Genomic DNA, 16,798 nt, shown 5'->3' on the forward strand with positions numbered 1-16,798 from the left:
CACCTCTTGGCAAATAGAATGGGAAGATATGTAGGCAGTGACAGATTTGACTTTCTTGGGCTCCGTGATCATGGCAGATGGTGACAGCAGCCACAAAATTAAAAGACGCCTGCGTCTTGCGAGGAAAGCAATGAGAAACCTAGACAGCATCTAAAAAAGCAGAGACATCACCTTGCCGACAAAGGTCCACATAGTCAAACTATGGTTCATCCTGTAATGATGTGTGGAAGTGAGAGCTGGACCATAAAGAAAGCTGACCGCCGAAGAATTGATGCTTTTGAATTGTGGTGCTAGAGGCGACACTTGAGAGTCCCCTGGACTGCAAAGTGAACAAACCTATTCATCTTGCAGGAAATCAACCCTGAGTGCTCACTGGAAGGACAGATCCTTAAGCTGAGGCTCCAATACTTTGGACATCTCATGAGAAGACTCCCTGGAAAAGACGCTGATGTTAGGAAAGTGTGAAGGCAAGAGAAGGGGACAACAGAGGATGAGATGGTTGGACAGTGTCACTGAAGCTACCAACATAAATGTCACCAAACTCCAGGAGGCAGTGGAAGACAGGGGGGCCTGGCATGCTCTGGTCCAATGGGGTCACAAAGAGTCAGACACGACTTAACGACTAAACAACAACAAATAATTTTGAAAAGCCAAGGTCTCTCTAAGTCACTCTGCTCCCAATGACTGTTGAGGCAGGAAAGCAGCAAGTGGGAAAAAGCCAACTGTCAAGAACTTAGAACACTCTTGCTCCAGCAATCATGTGACCTCAGAGGTCATGTGACACCTTCATTCATTATTTCCTCAGCAGTATGTCAATAGTTATTTAAATATCTCTCACACTCTTAAGCCCAACTTAAGGCTGCTTGCAAGAGTGAAATAAGTCTTGTCCTGTGGATCATAAATACTTCTGCATGGGCTGCTGTCGGGATGTTTTCTTTTTCTTATAAGCTCATAAATGATAAGTAGTATCTCCAAATGAGCATCCATTAACTATCTTAGTTAATGACGTGAAGCTATGTACCTACTCCTTTTTAGGTCAAGAGTCAAGAATGGAATATTAGAAGATGTTGGAGAACTAATTGTGATTCAAAGCACTATTTATGTCACAGAACCCTTGTCCTAATTCAGAAAATGTTAGCACTAAAATAAATCCTCCTTCCTTTTTCTTGTCCTGACTTAGGGCACAATCCTAACTAGCCAGACTGGCCTTAGGTTGGCTGAACTAGACTCTCACAATTAAGAGGGAGATGCCTGTTAAAGGTGCAGTGTGCTATTTCCCCCAAATGCAAGTCTTTTCTGCAGCTGCCATGAAACCACTGCAACACCAGTTTGCGCTGTAGATGGCTATGCCCCTCCTAGTGCATCTGGTGCAGTCAAGAGGCCCCCATGACATCTGCCTTTCATTTAAACGTCCACCCACCCCATTGTCTGAGAGAACTACAAGAGGCAGCCAAAGAAAACTTCTGTTTAATGATCTATATGATGGCCTCACATTACTCCCTCTTCCCCCTGCCCTAGCTCATGATTAGTGGCAAGGTTAGTGACTAGAGCTGTGTAAAGTTATACTTCAGGCAAGAATTCTTAGGCTGTGCTTTCCAGGGATCCTATAGTCTGTTGTCCATCTGACACAACTCTACACAACTCTACACAGTTCAAGGCCTGGCCCTTTCACTGTCCATCTTCCTACTCTCCTTCCTGGTTGGGTAATGTTGAGTTTACATTTGGACTCTCCCTTCTGCTTTTACTCATGATTGGGCAGCTTGGGCCCCTTCTACAATACTAAATTTGTGGCTTATTATTGGAGGGCCAGCTTGAATCCCTACCACTGTCAATCCACCTGCCCCTTACCTCCTGGTTCATGATTGGGGGGGGGATTTGAATCCCTCCCACCCTCGCCTCTTGGCTCATGATTGGTGGGGCCAGCTTGTATCCATCCCAGTGATATCTTGCCTACCCCCTGTGACAAACCCAGACCTACTGGGATATGCCACAGTTTCACTAAGCTGCCACCAACCATTCCCTATAAGAAGTCACACAGACCAGGGATGGATTTTTAACAAATAAAGGAATAAGGTTTATTTAACCAACACACAGGGAAAATAAAATGATCAAGTGAATAAGATACAGTAACGTGGCTTAGTCTCAATCATACATACACACAGTTTGGTTCACACAGAACACTTAACTTGAAGCACAGACCCTGAACCTATCAGTTCTGGCTAACCATACGGACACCTGAACCTATCAGGTTGGTACTGACTGACACACAGTAGTACCCTGTCTGACACACAGACTCCCACTCAAGCTTCTTCTCTCAGCTCTTCTCCAGCTTCTCCTCCTTCTTCACACAAGCTCCACATATATATACAGTACAGCCCCTCCTCCTGATGTCCCGCCTTCCACTCCCCATAGGCTGGAACTTTCCCTCCAAACCCATGACAGACAGGTAACATCAGTGCTGTATGTAACACCCCCTACCTCTTGTCTGATGATTAGGGCACCAGCCTGTATCCATGCCAGTGTCTTCCCAGCCCCCTCACCCTTATGAGTCATCCCATTCACACAGCTCATGATTTGCAAACCATCCATTCCTTCCCACCCTTCCCATCATTATCAATGAAAAAAGGGTTTGTGTCTCTCCCTTTTTCCTGCAATATCCTTCCCTAGGAGCACAGCCCTGAGCTACCTTGTCTAATAAAGAAACTTGACTCAGAGTTGTTGTATATAGCATTTTATTGAGCAGATATCTCTCCTCAGAAGCAACCCTGTATCTTAGACAATGAGTAGACAGACAGCAGAGAGACATGTGCAAAGTGCTTTTGTGTAGCTGTGCTACAGCTGATGCGTAGCTGTCTGACCAGACCAGCTGCAGGACTCGGGCAGTTCAGTGGCTGCAGTCACACATGGCTGGGTGCTTTTGGAGCTTCACCTGTAGCACAGCTGGCTGTTGATTCCAAATCCAGATCAAGGTGAGTGTACCGGTGAAAGCCATCCTTGAGCCTTGTCAGGAATTCATTTGGGGATTCTGTGGTTTTTTGGGTTTTTTTAAACAATCTCATATATTCTCTGAAGGTTTCACTCCTAGTCCTTTGGCACTCCTAGTTTGAGACCATGAATTACAGCATGCGCACAAGTGTGACAAGGCCCTCTGCAAGCATGACATGGCCCTCTGCAAGCATCCCCCTGCCCCCCAACCGGTCTGCACACGGAACCCACAACCCCAAAACGGTCTGCAGTCCCAAAAAGGTTGGCGACCGCTGCTCCAGCTAACATTAAAGGCTTCTGAGTGCTTTTATTTCAGACTCTGGGTGCTCTCTTTCTTCAACATTAGAATGAGCATCTGTCCTTGCATTTTTTGGAGGGAGGGCAGTATTTTGTTTACCAAGCAAGAAATAGTAATATAGCAGTCTTTTGCATCACAAAATGACCTATGTGGTCACTCCCATCCGTTACATCCAAATGCTGCTGCTATGTTGTTGTTCTAGAGGTACTTGTTGAACTAATCTGTGTAGTCTGGATAAAACAAAAGTTTAAGTAGCTTCATGGCTTATGATACATATTGGAGAAACTGCTCATGTTGCTGCAGTTTCCTGCAAAGTAGTTGCTTGCTGTTGCTCCAGCCTCTCTGCTAATTAGCTGTTGGGAAGTAGTTGACAGAAAGTATAGAAGCAAGGATCAATGCAGAAGAGAAAACTGAATGGAGGAGGGAGATTCTCTCCAACTTTATAGAACCAAGAGAATAAACAGCTAAGCAAATGGATCAATAGACGGGAGAAAATACCTCCTTGTTCCATGGCTACAGAAAAGTCTTAGAACACATATTCTTATCCATGCCTAGTTAGAGCTCTACCTAGAGGACATATCTATATATGGGTCTACTCATTGGAGACTGTGATTAATGTGTACTGTATATAGGACTGCAGCGTTAAATGGATTTTCATAGTAATTCCATTTCCAAAGCAAAGTCTGGGAATGGTAGTTCCTCCTTTGCAGAGACCAAAAGATCTCCAAAACAGAATTGTTAGGATCCATATCACGATCTCTTCTCAGGGGCCATGGGAATTAAAGAGGTATACAACTGATATAAGTTTCTTATGCAGACAAATATGTCACAATGCTAGAGTAATAGAAAAAGTGGAAAAAAAGAAGACTGACATTTGTGTGGGGAGGAAGAACAGTGTGTGTCTGTGTGTGAAGTTTCTGAATTAGTGTATTCGCGAAGGCTTTCACGGCCGGGATCTAATGGTTGTTGTGGGTTTTTCGGGCTCTTTGGCTGTGTTCTGAAGGTTGTTCTTCCTAACGTTTCGCCAGTCTCTGTGGCCGGCATCTTCAGAGGACAGCACTCTGTGCTCTGGTGCAGTTGGCTTTGGAATTAGATTGTAGATGTAGATCTAGCAATCTGATTTCTGAATTAGACTGCTAGATCTACAGTGAATGATTTCTCTTTCCAATTGCAGGGCTAGTGGAGCTCCTAAACCGCGTCCAGAACACCAGAGTCAATGACCAGCGTGGGCTATTGTCCAAAGAGGATCTAGTACTGCCAGACTTCCTCCAGGTGCCTGAACAAAGTGGCATTTCTTGCCCAGACCACTCTTCACCCAGCTTGGACCAAGAGAAGGAATGCATACCTAAGGTCCCAGTTGCAGATTCTGCTACTCGGTCTCTGGAACAGTCACAACAATCCCAGGCTGTTCCTGTTTTGAAGATGCAAACACAAAGTCCGTCATCACCATCATTGCCATCATCATCATCATCATTGGGTACTGCTGGAAAACCTTCAGCTATGTGATCTATGCCAAGAACCTGCCCCCATCCTGGCTCTTTCTAAGACGTCTTCTCTGCCTGTTCCTTGGCAGAGCTTTGAAAACTTATTTTTGGGCCCTCAATCCATAGAAACCCTCACCCACACTGGCTGGGGGAATTCTGGGAGTTGTAGTCTTAAAAAATAACATTTTGTCCATGCATGGAGGCGAGATCATTTGTATTCATTGTCTATTATATCCTATCATGACTTGCCTCACACAAGACTTCTCTTCTGGTTTAAGAATGTGGCTTAAGGCCCAGCAAGGGCTCACATACAGCTCTAGGGAACAATCATCTCCCTGCCCTGCTGCTGCCTGTCTTCCAAGAATGGACATGGGTTCTCCCAGTGTTTCAGAAATCTTTCCACCCCCTCCCACCTTGACACTGCCCATACTGGCAGGGCAGAATATGACCAGTGTTGCTCCTTTGTTAAACCAGACTATTGTAAGGTGTTGCTTTGTGTTGTAAAACAACTGCCCGCGACTGCTCCAGTGGCAACCAGCACCCCTGTGGCTAGTGGTATGATGATGCCTGCCCTGTATATAGTTTGTAATTTTCAGTATTTGTAAAATGTAAGATACACTGTGGATTAAATCGTGTCTCTCTGTGTTTGTGCATTTCCTGCCATTGGTAGAGTATGAGAAAGACGGGAACATTTCTATCCATGCAGTGAGATTCAAGAACTGTGAGGACAGATCTGTTTTCTCACTCTGCAAGGTCCCTACCATCCAGAGCCAAATCATCCTACTATTAGCCAAATCATCCTATTAGGCAGAGTGAGGTAACCAACTCAGGCAAAATATTTTGGGTGCTAAAGGTATTTTTTTAACTCAAGTAGGAGAAATTTATTATTATTATTATTATTATTATTATTATTATTATTATTATTATTATTATTATTATTATTATTATTATTATTATTATTATTAAACACCAGGCACAGTCAATCAAAATTATAAAAACATTGACTGGTATCATACAGTGGGTCCCCAACGGTTTTGACACCAGGGACCGGTTTAGTTGAAGACCATTCTCCCAAGGATGGAGGGGGGGGGTGTTACTTGTTATTCAATAGGTTGTTGGCAATGCGTTACGGGTGGTGGTGGGGCTCCGCTCTTCCCCTGCCTGTGTCGTTGCTCTCAAGGAGGCCATGCCATCCCGTTTGTTCCAACCGCGGATCAGATAAACAGCTAACCTTTTTCCAGCTGGTCTGCCGGGTATGTAGGAAGGCTGATCAGGAAGCAGGGGCTGCGTTGCCCGCTGGGTCTTCTGCGAGCGAGCCCTTCCCGGGACGGCTCCAGCGCGCGCCGGTACCTTCTCCAGGGCAGGGGGGCAGGAGGAGTCCCTGCTGGGACTTTGGCCATTTAATCACTAGGACCCTAGTCTATTTCCAGAAGCCCCAGGAAAGAATGCATTTTGTTTATCTGTCTATTGCACCTATAGCTCACCTTTCCTCCCGGAAGCTCCCGGCAAGTAGTTCTTACAATAACCGTGTGAGTTAGAGCCATGTTTAGAGAAGATGAGTGACCCAAGATTTCCGAGTGGCGATTTGAATTCTGCGGATGCATCCAGTTACGTGTGGCGCCAATATACACACATCGCTGTGGCAATCGCCAAACCCGCACGGGATAGCCACTGGTGGATCCTGTCGTGTGTGTCTCTGTCTGGTGAGACCTCGTCCCGCTTCCACCACCACGAAAGAGTGGAAGTATGCTCTGAGGAGAAGCAAATACTATATGTTTTTAAAAAAGGGGGGGGGAGAGAGATTTTGGAAACCCTAGTTTTCGGCTGACGCATTAGCCCTCATCCCCACCTCACAGACAGGTCAGGATCATCAGCCGCCTACACCCTGCGACATCTGTTAAGCCTTTGGGAGTCAAGCCTTTCTATTTGGAGAAGAAAGAAAGGGCCAACGAGCGGGGTGGAAAGGAGTTATTCAGCATCTCTAAGCGAGGAAGAACCACCTCCGTCCTCTCTCCGCTCAGCCTCACGACTCAACTGCCTGCTGCGAATCGAGGGTCGGAGCCGCCGCCTCGCATGCTAAGCAAGGCGGAGGCGGCGGCGGCGCCTTCCCCATTGGCTGCCCCTGACCGCAAGTGCCAGCCCCTCACCACCTGAATGAGAGCGGGGAGGTGGCGGGAGTTGGGGGGGGGGAGAGAAGAAGCAGTGCAGGCTCCGATCTCGGACGGCAGGAGCCCCCGCTAGCCGCAGCGACATACAGCCCTCCAGCCAGGTAGGCAGCCAGCCAAGGCGAGCTGGCCTTCTTGGGGGTTGGGGGGCGACAGGCAGCAGCAGCAGCAAGAATCCGAGTGCCTACGTTGAAGGAGGAGGGGTCATTCATTCATTTATTCATTCATCCATCCATCCGTCCATTCACGGTGTGGAGAGGGGGTGTCTCTCACTGTGCAGAGTTATTGCACTCACGCCCGTGGCTAAACCTCGCTAGGGGGCGCTGTGCTCGCCAGGAGTAGAGTCGCCTGCAAATCTTTCCCGGGGGTGACCACGGCGAGCGTTTCCTCCCTTCAGCGCTAGGGGGCGCTACGGGACAGCGGCGGGGGCGTGGGTGGCCTTGCTCCTCCGTAGCGGCCGCTTCGATGTTGGTGCCGCCGACTGGATGTTGGTTTTCGTTTTTTCCTGTTCTCGTGGTGGGGTTTGCTTGGATGGGCCACAGTCCCGCAACTCCCACCCACGAGGGGAGGTCTCGTCTCTGTGGAGGAGTCCTAAAACTTGGGCTGTTTTAGCCAACAGACCTTGGGCGACCAACAAGGAGAACAGTCCCAAATCCTGCCTTCCGAAATGGAGTTGACCTTTGCTTTGCCCTGCCTGGGCTACGTTCTGACGAGCATTCTTGACACGCCTTCTGTGTTGTCTAGAAACGGTGCTTAAAGGGGACAGGGTTAGCCTCTTGTGGATAAGTTCGGTTCTCTCCGGAACACCTCTGGGGGGAAGAGAGGCTGTGTGTGAGGAGCTACGCACAGCCGTATTCGTACCGCGGAGGCGCCCGTCCAGGGACCAGGCATTTGAGCGGGAGACTAGTTTCTCTCTCCCCTTCCCCCGCCCCGCCCCGCGCCCGCCCCCGATGTGAGAGACATCTTCGGCAAAGCCTAATTCATGGTTTGTAGCTGGGTTTTCGAGCGAGGAAGCGGGCCGGAGAGCTCCCTCCTCACCTCGGAGCTCCCTGAAAATGAGACGGGAGAGAGGAGGCTTCCTTGCCTGGCCCGCATTACATTTTCAAGAGGGGAAAGTAGTTGCTCTTGTGAGCACTTGGTTTTGACTAGCCATTTCAGTGTCTTTTCCTTTGAGGAGACCAGGCGCCCACAGGGGAACGTCTCCTCCCAGAACTAGAAATCAAGAGACATTCGGGGACAGAGTGTCCCAGACCCTTTAATGCAAGTCGGTAAAACAGTGGGAAAACGCAGGGGGCTTACAAGGTGGAAGAGGACCTCCACCGCTTCACCAACCTGAGCTGAAAAACACCTTTACAGGTAGGGAGAAGGGACTGGGAAGGCAGCGACTGTGGCCATGGTGTGAGGGAGATGAGGAAAAGTACAGAAAACAGGGTGTCTTGCTTTGTCTTTGTGGAGGAGGAGACTTCAGTGACAGCAATAGGATCCTTGTGACAGGGGCCAGGCAGGAAAGCAGAGAAACAGACTCTTTGCAGTGATTTCCAAAAATCTTCTATACAGTATACTGTAGGTAGGCAACTCCAGGGCTACGAAAAGTGAGGTACTCACTCAAGTACCAGGATGTAGGGGCTGGCTAATTTTACTACTCTCTCGGTAGGGTCGGGCCAGCCTCCCGTCTATGCTTCAATGTACTGTACCCCCTGACACCCCCTTTTCTCCCTGCTTGCCTGTTTTTTGTGTGTCCACACAAGGGCAGGATCATCATCAGTGGATCAGGCAGCTACCTGATCCAGCACCTTCTTCAGCTAAAAGCAGGTGGTGGGTTTCTAAGTAGAGTGGGCAGGACGGGCACTTGGTCTCTGCAATGAGGACAGCGATCATCAGCAGGCAGTTGGTAACAATGAGAAGAAAGGCAGCAGAGAGAGCAGTGGCAAATACACATGCACACCTGGAAGGATGGAGAAGGAGTGGCATTTTCTGCTTCAGGTGGTAGGAGAGATTGGGTTACCATGGGGCAGAAGGAAGGAGTTGCCACCAGATGGCTGGAGCAGTGATGTGAAGGGGGCATCTGTAGTTAAACCACTCCCAGCCATTCTTCTCTGCTGGTAAACAGAGCGGTGTGTTTTAGTCAACTTGCTCTGGGCCCTGAAACTCATCCTGATGTCCTCCAGTGAGATGAAAGATGTTGCCATCAGCACTGTGGAAAAGAGATTAAACTACTAGCCAAGTTAGCCTTTTTAAAGGAATAATTTTTTTATACTGATAGAATGATGAAAAAAAAGGAAAGGAACAGGGAGGTGTGGGAGAGAAAAATAAAGCCACAATTCAGTGGGATTTTCCCGAGGATCAAGAAATCACAAGCTTAACACATGAATTAAGCTACCCATATGTCTGTAAACGAGAGGCGGCTCTACACATGGACATCACAAGGTGGGCAATACCGAAATCAGATTGATTATGTTCTCTGCAGTCAAAGATGGAGAAGCTCTAGACAGTCAGCAAAAACAAGACCTGGAGCTGATTGTAGCTCTGATCAAAACTCAAACTAAAGAAAGTAGAAAAAACCACTAGGCTAATCGGGTATAATCTAAACCAAATCCCTTATGAGTACACAGTGGAAGTGAAGAACAAATTTATGGAACTAGATTTGGTGGACAGATGCCAGAAGAACTATGGATGGAGGCTCATAACATTGTACAGGAGGCAGCAACAAAAACCATCCCAAAGAAAAGGAAACGTAAGAAAGTAAAATGGCTGTCCAGTGAGGCCTTACAAATAGCAGAGAAGGGAAACAAAATGCATGGGAGATAAGGAAAGTTACAGAAAATTGAATGCAGACTTCCAAAGAATAGCAAGGAGAGACAAGAGGGCCTTCTTAAATGAACAGTGCAAAGAAATAGAGGAAAATAATAGAAAGAGAAAAACCAATATCTGTTCAAGACAACTGGAGATATGAAAGAAACATTTTGATAAAGGACAAAAAAATGGTAGACAAAAAATTGAAGACAGGTGGACCTGGCATGCTCTGGTCTAGGGGGTCACAAAGAGTCGGACACGACTTAATGACTAAACAACAGCAGCATGTCTGCAAAATGTCCAAGTGGAAATGACAGCTATAGGATATACATCTTCATGTAAGATAGGACTAACACAAACACAGACAGGGAGCCTAATAAATATTTAAAGGGATCATAACCCTTATCTTCTAATGTAGAAGAAGCCTCACTGTCCAGGAAGCAGCAGAAGATGTGCATTGGTGAGACAGTAGCCACCTTGTGTTCAGTGCAAAAACATGCTGCCATTTCTCATTTGTTGCAGGAGATGCAGGCAAACTTCCTGTAGATGTTTGGGTAGGGTAGCAATTTTTGTTTGTTTTAGTGAGTGGTAGTCGGCTCCAGCACTCAAATTGCAAAAAAAAAAAAAAAAGAAAGAAAAAAAAAGAAAAAAAAAAGAAAAGAAAAGAAAAGAAAAAAAGGTTACCAGGAGTTTAATCTGTATTTTCTGTGGTGTCAAGCAATTGCTGTTAGCAAGTTGCTGTTAGATACTTGTTTGCCTTTAGGTTTGTATTGTGCCCAAAAAGGGAAGGAGGTGGGGGCAGCGTTGAGGAGGAAAGCTGGTTTCTCAGATGTTGTGCATCTTCCTTGCAGCATCTTCCTTCTGGCCAGAGATCAGCAGCAACATTACTAATCTGGAAGGAGCCATGGAGTTGAACTCAAAGGTACTGGAAGAAGCATCCTATGGTGGGGAGACTCAAAAGTATATTTCAGGTGAAAATTCAGGCAGCTCTCTTCCCAGAGAGCTTATTAATTGCAAATGCTACTCTACCATGACACATGACTCTTCAGGACACAAGTTCCAGACGTTGTTGGACTGCATAAACTATCATATGGTGTATTACTCGACAGTGTTAGGGCTGATGGGAGCCACAGTCCAACATTATCTAGAAACCTATGCGTTCTCTTTCCTGCTGTAGAGGCTCAGTTCCTCTGAGACTAAAGTGGAGAATATAATCTACAACAGTAATTCCCGACCTTGTTATCAGGTGTTCCTAGACTACAACTTCCAGAAATCCCAGCCAGCACAGCTCATGGTGAAGGCTTCTGGGAATTACAGTCCAAGAACACCTTGGTGACCCAAGATTGGGAACCACTGATCTAGCAACAATTGTAGCATGTAAAATCCAAATAATGTTTTTTTTTTTAAACAAGACTGAAGATTTAGTGTCACCACCAGCTACATTGCACGTTTTTGCCCAATATAATCTGGTAGAAATCCACAATGCTATGCACAATATTAAGGCTGCATTAGGGGGCTTATTGGGGGAGGGATTCCTCTTAGACTACATCTCCCATAATCCCTGGTCAATTTACTTGTAGAAATTCAAAGGTAAATTCTAATTTTATTCCCCATCCCCATTACAATTTCCAGATACTGTTGGATTTGAGGATTTGGCGAGCGGGAGGGGGAAGGACTGACAATATTTTATATTTCTTAAGGCAGAGGTCCCCAACCCCAAGTCTGTGGCCTGGTGCCAGTCCGTGGCCTGAGCCAGACTCGGCCACGGAGAGAGGCCTCCCCTCCATCCCCACATGCACTCCCCCCTGCAAAGCCCTTTCACGCCTGTGCGTGAGCACATGCATGCCCACACGTGCACTGCACCACCCTTTGTGCATGTGCACAAGTGCTGTGCCACCCTTTGCGCATGTGCACGAGCACTGTGCGCCCTCATGATCACTGCGCTGCTCTTTGCGCATACGCCCAAGTGAGCGCCTGAGTGAGTGCTGCGCCGCCCTTTGTACATGCACACGAGCGTGCTTCGCGCATGCGCATAAGCACAGGGAGGTGCCCCGCCTCCCCCAGCCAATCCATGGGGCTAAAAAGGTTGGGGACCGCTGCCTTAATGGTATTAAATTGTAGTTGTTGTTATCTGCTGTCATGTTCTTCTGTAGTCATGATTTTTGTCTTCATAAAATTCAGCTATAATCCTGCTTTGGCACTTTCTTCTTTCACTAAAAGTCCTTTCAATTTATTGATGCTTTCTGCCAATCTTATGTCATCTGCATATCTTAAATTAATGTTTCTTTCACCAGTATTCAGTCCTCCTTCATCTAAATCTAGTCTGGCTTTCTGTATGATGTGGTCTGTGCACAGACTGAACAGATAAATGGATTAAATGCACCTTATTAGACATTTTTGCCTATAGGAAACCATTTTGTCTCTACATATTCTGTCCTAAATGATAGTTTCTTGTCAACAATATAGATTAGACCTCAGGACAATGTGTTGAGGCACACCCATTTCTTTCAGAACAATCCATAGTTTCTCATGATTCATAGTCTATAAAGTTTAGACTGATCTTCTGAAACCCTTTGGTGCACTCCAGTAGCCAGCAGATATTTGCAATATAATCTCATGAGTACCAATCCCTTTTCAAAATCCAGCTTAAACATCAGGTACTTCTCACTCTATATAAGGTGAAAGCCTTTGCTGCAACAATGTGAGCATCACATTGTTTGCATGGGAAATGCAGTGGTCTTATAGTCTACATGACATTCACTGAAAAACTACATTCAGGATTCTGAGCCTTTTTTTTCACCCTTTTTTTTTTTGCTTTTCATTTGTCTTTTATAATTTTAACTCTTTCTTCTGTCACCTGTCTAGGTTTTTCTTTTCTTTTTACTACATGTATTGCATTTTTACATTCTTCCTGAATAATATCTGTTTTCAATACACAGTTCTTCTGGCTCATGGTCAATGGAGTTTAGTAATGCAAATCTGTTACTTATGTGGACTTTAAATTCATCACGAATGTTGTTTGAATTGTATATTGGTGCTACAATTCTTTTAGTGTTCTTTTTCAGCTTCCTTTAATGTTTGATATTTATAGTTCATGATAAGTACCACATTCTGTTCTCAGTCTTGTTTTCGGTGAGAGAAAATAGCTTCTCCGTCTCCTGCTTCCAATTACATGGTCAATACAGAAATCAAATAGACTGTCTGGTGATATCCATGTGGTATGACCATCTATTTGGTTTTTTGAAGCATGTATTTGCTGAAATGAAAATGTCGGGCCATTATGTTAAGCATTTGGACATGGCCTATTGCAGTGGCCATGCCCAAATGTTTGACACAGTAGCCAAACATTGTGTGCCTTTCTACCTTCCACCCTATCTCTTATGTTAAAGAGATAAGGTGGGCCCATTGTACTTGCCTCACCTCTCATGATTCAGATGTAGACTGCCATGATATGAGATCTTGCCATACTAAAGTGGCTCCTACTCTATGAAGAGCACATTTCCCTCATTTTATATGTCTTTCCGGTTCCTTAGGAACAATCCGGCTCCCCTCAGAAGCAAGGAGTGAAAGCTCGATCTAAATCTACAGAAGAGATCCAGCCTGCCAAGAAGGTAACTGTGCTAGACTAGACCCACCAGGGTGAGGAGCCCACAGTGCATGGTGAGATTCACAAGGGATCTCCTGGAGGGCTGTGAGAACGCAGGCATTTTAGTGAGGGAATGCCAAGGGGAAGCGGGGGTGGGTGAGTGGGCAGACTGAGGGCAAAATGAGTGGACAGTTTATGGATCCAGTCACCAGGAGTCCAACCTATTAATAAATCTCCCCTTTCAGTTCACAGAGAATGTGACTTCTCCATCCCTTGCCTTGCTTGTCTTGCAAGCTGCATTACAGCTTTTCCATGAATGTTTACTCTTCCCACTGGCAGGAGCATCCCAGATTGTGAATCCATTCATTCAGGATCTCATTATCAGTGTGCCCTTGCCAGATAGCTAGGAGAATCCTTAGCCCTCTTTAGGCAACTTAATTCATTTTACACTGGAATAGACAACAACATGCTTTCCAGATATTTTTTGACTGAAACCCCTTCCACTCATAACCAGTGAGGAGGAGGCCTGTATTTAATGGTGCTTCCTTGCGGCATATCTGGGGAGCTGGTAAGACCTTAGCTCAGTGTATGAAGAATTTCAAGGGCAGAAGATCGATAATTCAAAGTTCTCTGTGGTTACTGTTTGAATGGGGAATCCAGTTTGATTCCCTATAACCTGAAAACCTTAACCCTCTTTTCTCTGAGACAATGAAAGGTAAACAGCCACAGGTCTGTTTTTAGAGCATGGCCACTGCATGTAGAAAGATTGATCTCCAACATTTCTGTTTAGAGGGATGACAGAGCCGATGAAAGGAAGCCACTCTTCAGTAATACTCTTAGAACTACAGAGCTGCAAGGGCCCTTATGGATCATCAGGTTCAGCCCCTGACAAGGAGGCACAACAGGGAAGTGAACTCCCAGCTTCTAGTTTCTTATGCCCTGAGCTGATACAAGGCAGATTTGCCAATCCCATTTTATTTTATATTATTTATGTGCCACCTTTCTCCCAATAAAGGGACTATTTATTTGCCTTTGATATGATGTTAATTTATTGGGAGAGGAGAGGTCTTCATTCAAGCTGGCTTTCTTGAGAGAAGCACTCTCCGTGTCTTTTACACCTTGGTCTCACATTCAGATCAGCCCCTTAAGATCCTGAAGTGTGGTGTTATGTCCTTGGATCATGGCCCATAGTACAGCTGAAGGTTGGGGCATTGTAACTGAGTCATCAGAGGTACTAGTCCAGACCCTGTGTTTCAGAGTTTTGCTAGATCCATCCAGTGTAAATGGCTACTCTGCCATGAATGTGGTGAGAGGATGTGGCCTATGTTTGATGCAGTGCCACCAAAGTTCAAACTATGCTTCAGATTGGAACAATCCAGGGATCTTGTTTCAACTCAGTTCTGGTTCTTGCTGTAGGCCTTCCATACTCCCCAGAAGTCCTTGCCCAACCAGATGGATGAAGATGAGTCAAAGGTAGGTTCATTGACTCACTGAGATTTCAGTGTATCTCCAGCCTGGCACAAGCCAATGAACTGAGGATAACCTATTGCCTGTTTCAGAAGTCCCAAACATGGTATCCTCTGCTCCATTTTGGAAAATGATGGGGCAAAGGTGAGGGCACGGGTTTCATATTGGGTCACAAGGGATTTTCAAACCCCAGAGGAGGATCCTATGAGCACTGTGGGTGTTCCTTAAAAATGTGGGGCAGATGTCCAAGTAATATTGCTGGAAAAGTTGCAGTGGAGAGGGAGTAGATATCTAGGGCAGCCATACCATGTGACAGAACTACTGTCACTTGGTATGCCAAGCTAGCTTGCCTCTTCAGGAGTGGTGGAGAATGCTGCTCATTATCTGTGCTGAAGTAAGATTCCATTATTAGTCTACTGTAAGGGCAATGGGTGGGCAGCCATCTTACCATTCACCTCAGGTCAGCCCTGGGTATGTTTATGCACTTTTGGTGAAAATGGTGTTGCCAGGGCCCACAGTATCCAGGGTTCTGTGGAATGAATGTACCATAGAGGAGTTCTTATATGAACAAGGAGTCTGTTTGTCAGGAGGGGCATCCTTGAAAGTATGGTTGTGATGGAGATTCTCGGCTTTTCCTCCCTACTTCTGAACTTTTTCCATTTCACTGTGCTCTGCAGGTTTCCTGTCCTATGCCAGCACCCAGTGCCACTCAGCAGGAGCAGGAGCAGACCTGAGGAGCAGGAGCTGCTTCAGTTTTGTTTACAAGGAGCGGATTTGTGGTCACTGCTTGTGCTGCTCCTTAGCTTGGCCTTGTTGCTCAGTCTTTGTGGCCTTGTGGATGTCACTGTGGTCCTTTCTGTCCAGCTGTTGCTGTTTGACTGTCTGTCTTCCCTGTGAAATGACATCTGGGTAAATAAAGTTAGTTGGAACATCTCCTATGCTTCTCTGTCACATATATATGTGTGGGTGTCACTTGTCCCACCAAGGCCATAAACTAAAAGGTGAGGAGAACTCAACAAGCTGGAAACTCTTGGCTTCCCATCCGTTGTGTGCTGATACATACTGTTATGTTGTCTGTGCAAAGAAACCTGCAGGACAGTCTTAGAAGGACTAAGGCCTTGGACACACAAGGGAATTGTTCTCTAGTTATCCCCCCAGTTATCCCCCCAGTTAGATGGTTGCTTCCCCCCCCCCAGTCACACAACACACAGTCAGGATCGAAACATTTTCCCGGCCAGCAGTTATAACTGCATGGTTGTTGTGGGTTTTTCGGGCTTCTTGGCCGTGTTCTGAAAGTGGTTCTTCCTAATGTTTCGCCAGTCTCTGTGGCCAGCATCTTCAGAGGACAGCAGAGCACAGTTTGCTGTCCTCTGAAGATGCCGGCCACAGAGACTGGCGAAACGTTAGGAAGAACCACTTTCGGAACACGGGCAAGAAGCCCGAAAAACCCACAACAACCATTAGATCCCGGCCGTGAAAGTCTTCGCGAATACAGTTATAACTGCAGTTTACAGTATTTTCCACTCCCTGGGACTGCTGTGTTATTTTGTACCTCTGTTGTATTGATGCTTTCCTTACCGAAATTGTCTGTGTGCATGAACTGTCCTGCTTCCGTTCAGAATCGAAGCCAGGAAGGTGGCTGCTATTATTGCGGCATGCAAATTATTATTATTATTCTTTTTTCACAGCCAGTACATTGATACATTGGTAAAAGTATGTCACAGAGCAATTTGAGCTATTGCTGCAATACCAGAATTTCGACACACCACTTTTCCCCTGGCATTTTGAGGAGACAATTGCAGGGGGTTGCGGGGGGGGGGGGGGGAATAGCAGATTTGGCTGAAAGATAGAGGAGATGATGGGGGAAGTAGACGTACCAATTTAATTCTACAAGACCAGCCAGCACAACAGAGGACATATTCCCAAACTGAAACCCAGTATATCGATATATATATAAATTAATGGGCTGAATTGCCTCTTGAAGCAGAGAAAATAAACTTGTACTATGTGGTATAGCCAG

The 16,798-nt window shown here is 46.0% G+C and overlaps 1 protein-coding gene across 4 annotated transcripts in view; it reads left to right on the plus strand.

The window, feature by feature from the left end:
- Positions 1–15,711, plus strand: part of RGS14 (regulator of G protein signaling 14) — a 47,343-nt gene extending 31,632 nt beyond the window's left edge. For 3 of the 4 annotated variants that reach the window (XM_020790375.3, XM_078385550.1, XM_078385551.1), the window contains one exon: positions 4,458–5,412. In XM_020790375.3, coding sequence (XP_020646034.3) covers positions 4,458–4,789 — 332 coding nt within the window. In that variant the 3' untranslated portion in view covers positions 4,790–5,412. Of the gene's footprint in view, positions 1–4,457; positions 5,413–10,576; positions 10,697–13,258; positions 13,337–14,727; positions 14,785–15,455 lie in introns of those variants that run through there. The other variant, XM_078385549.1, reaches the window with a different exon arrangement.
- Positions 15,712–16,798: the final 1,087 nt, after the last annotated feature.

Source organism: Pogona vitticeps, chromosome 2 (assembly GCF_051106095.1).
Source record: "Pogona vitticeps strain Pit_001003342236 chromosome 2, PviZW2.1, whole genome shotgun sequence".
Taxonomy (NCBI): domain Eukaryota; kingdom Metazoa; phylum Chordata; class Lepidosauria; order Squamata; family Agamidae; genus Pogona; species Pogona vitticeps.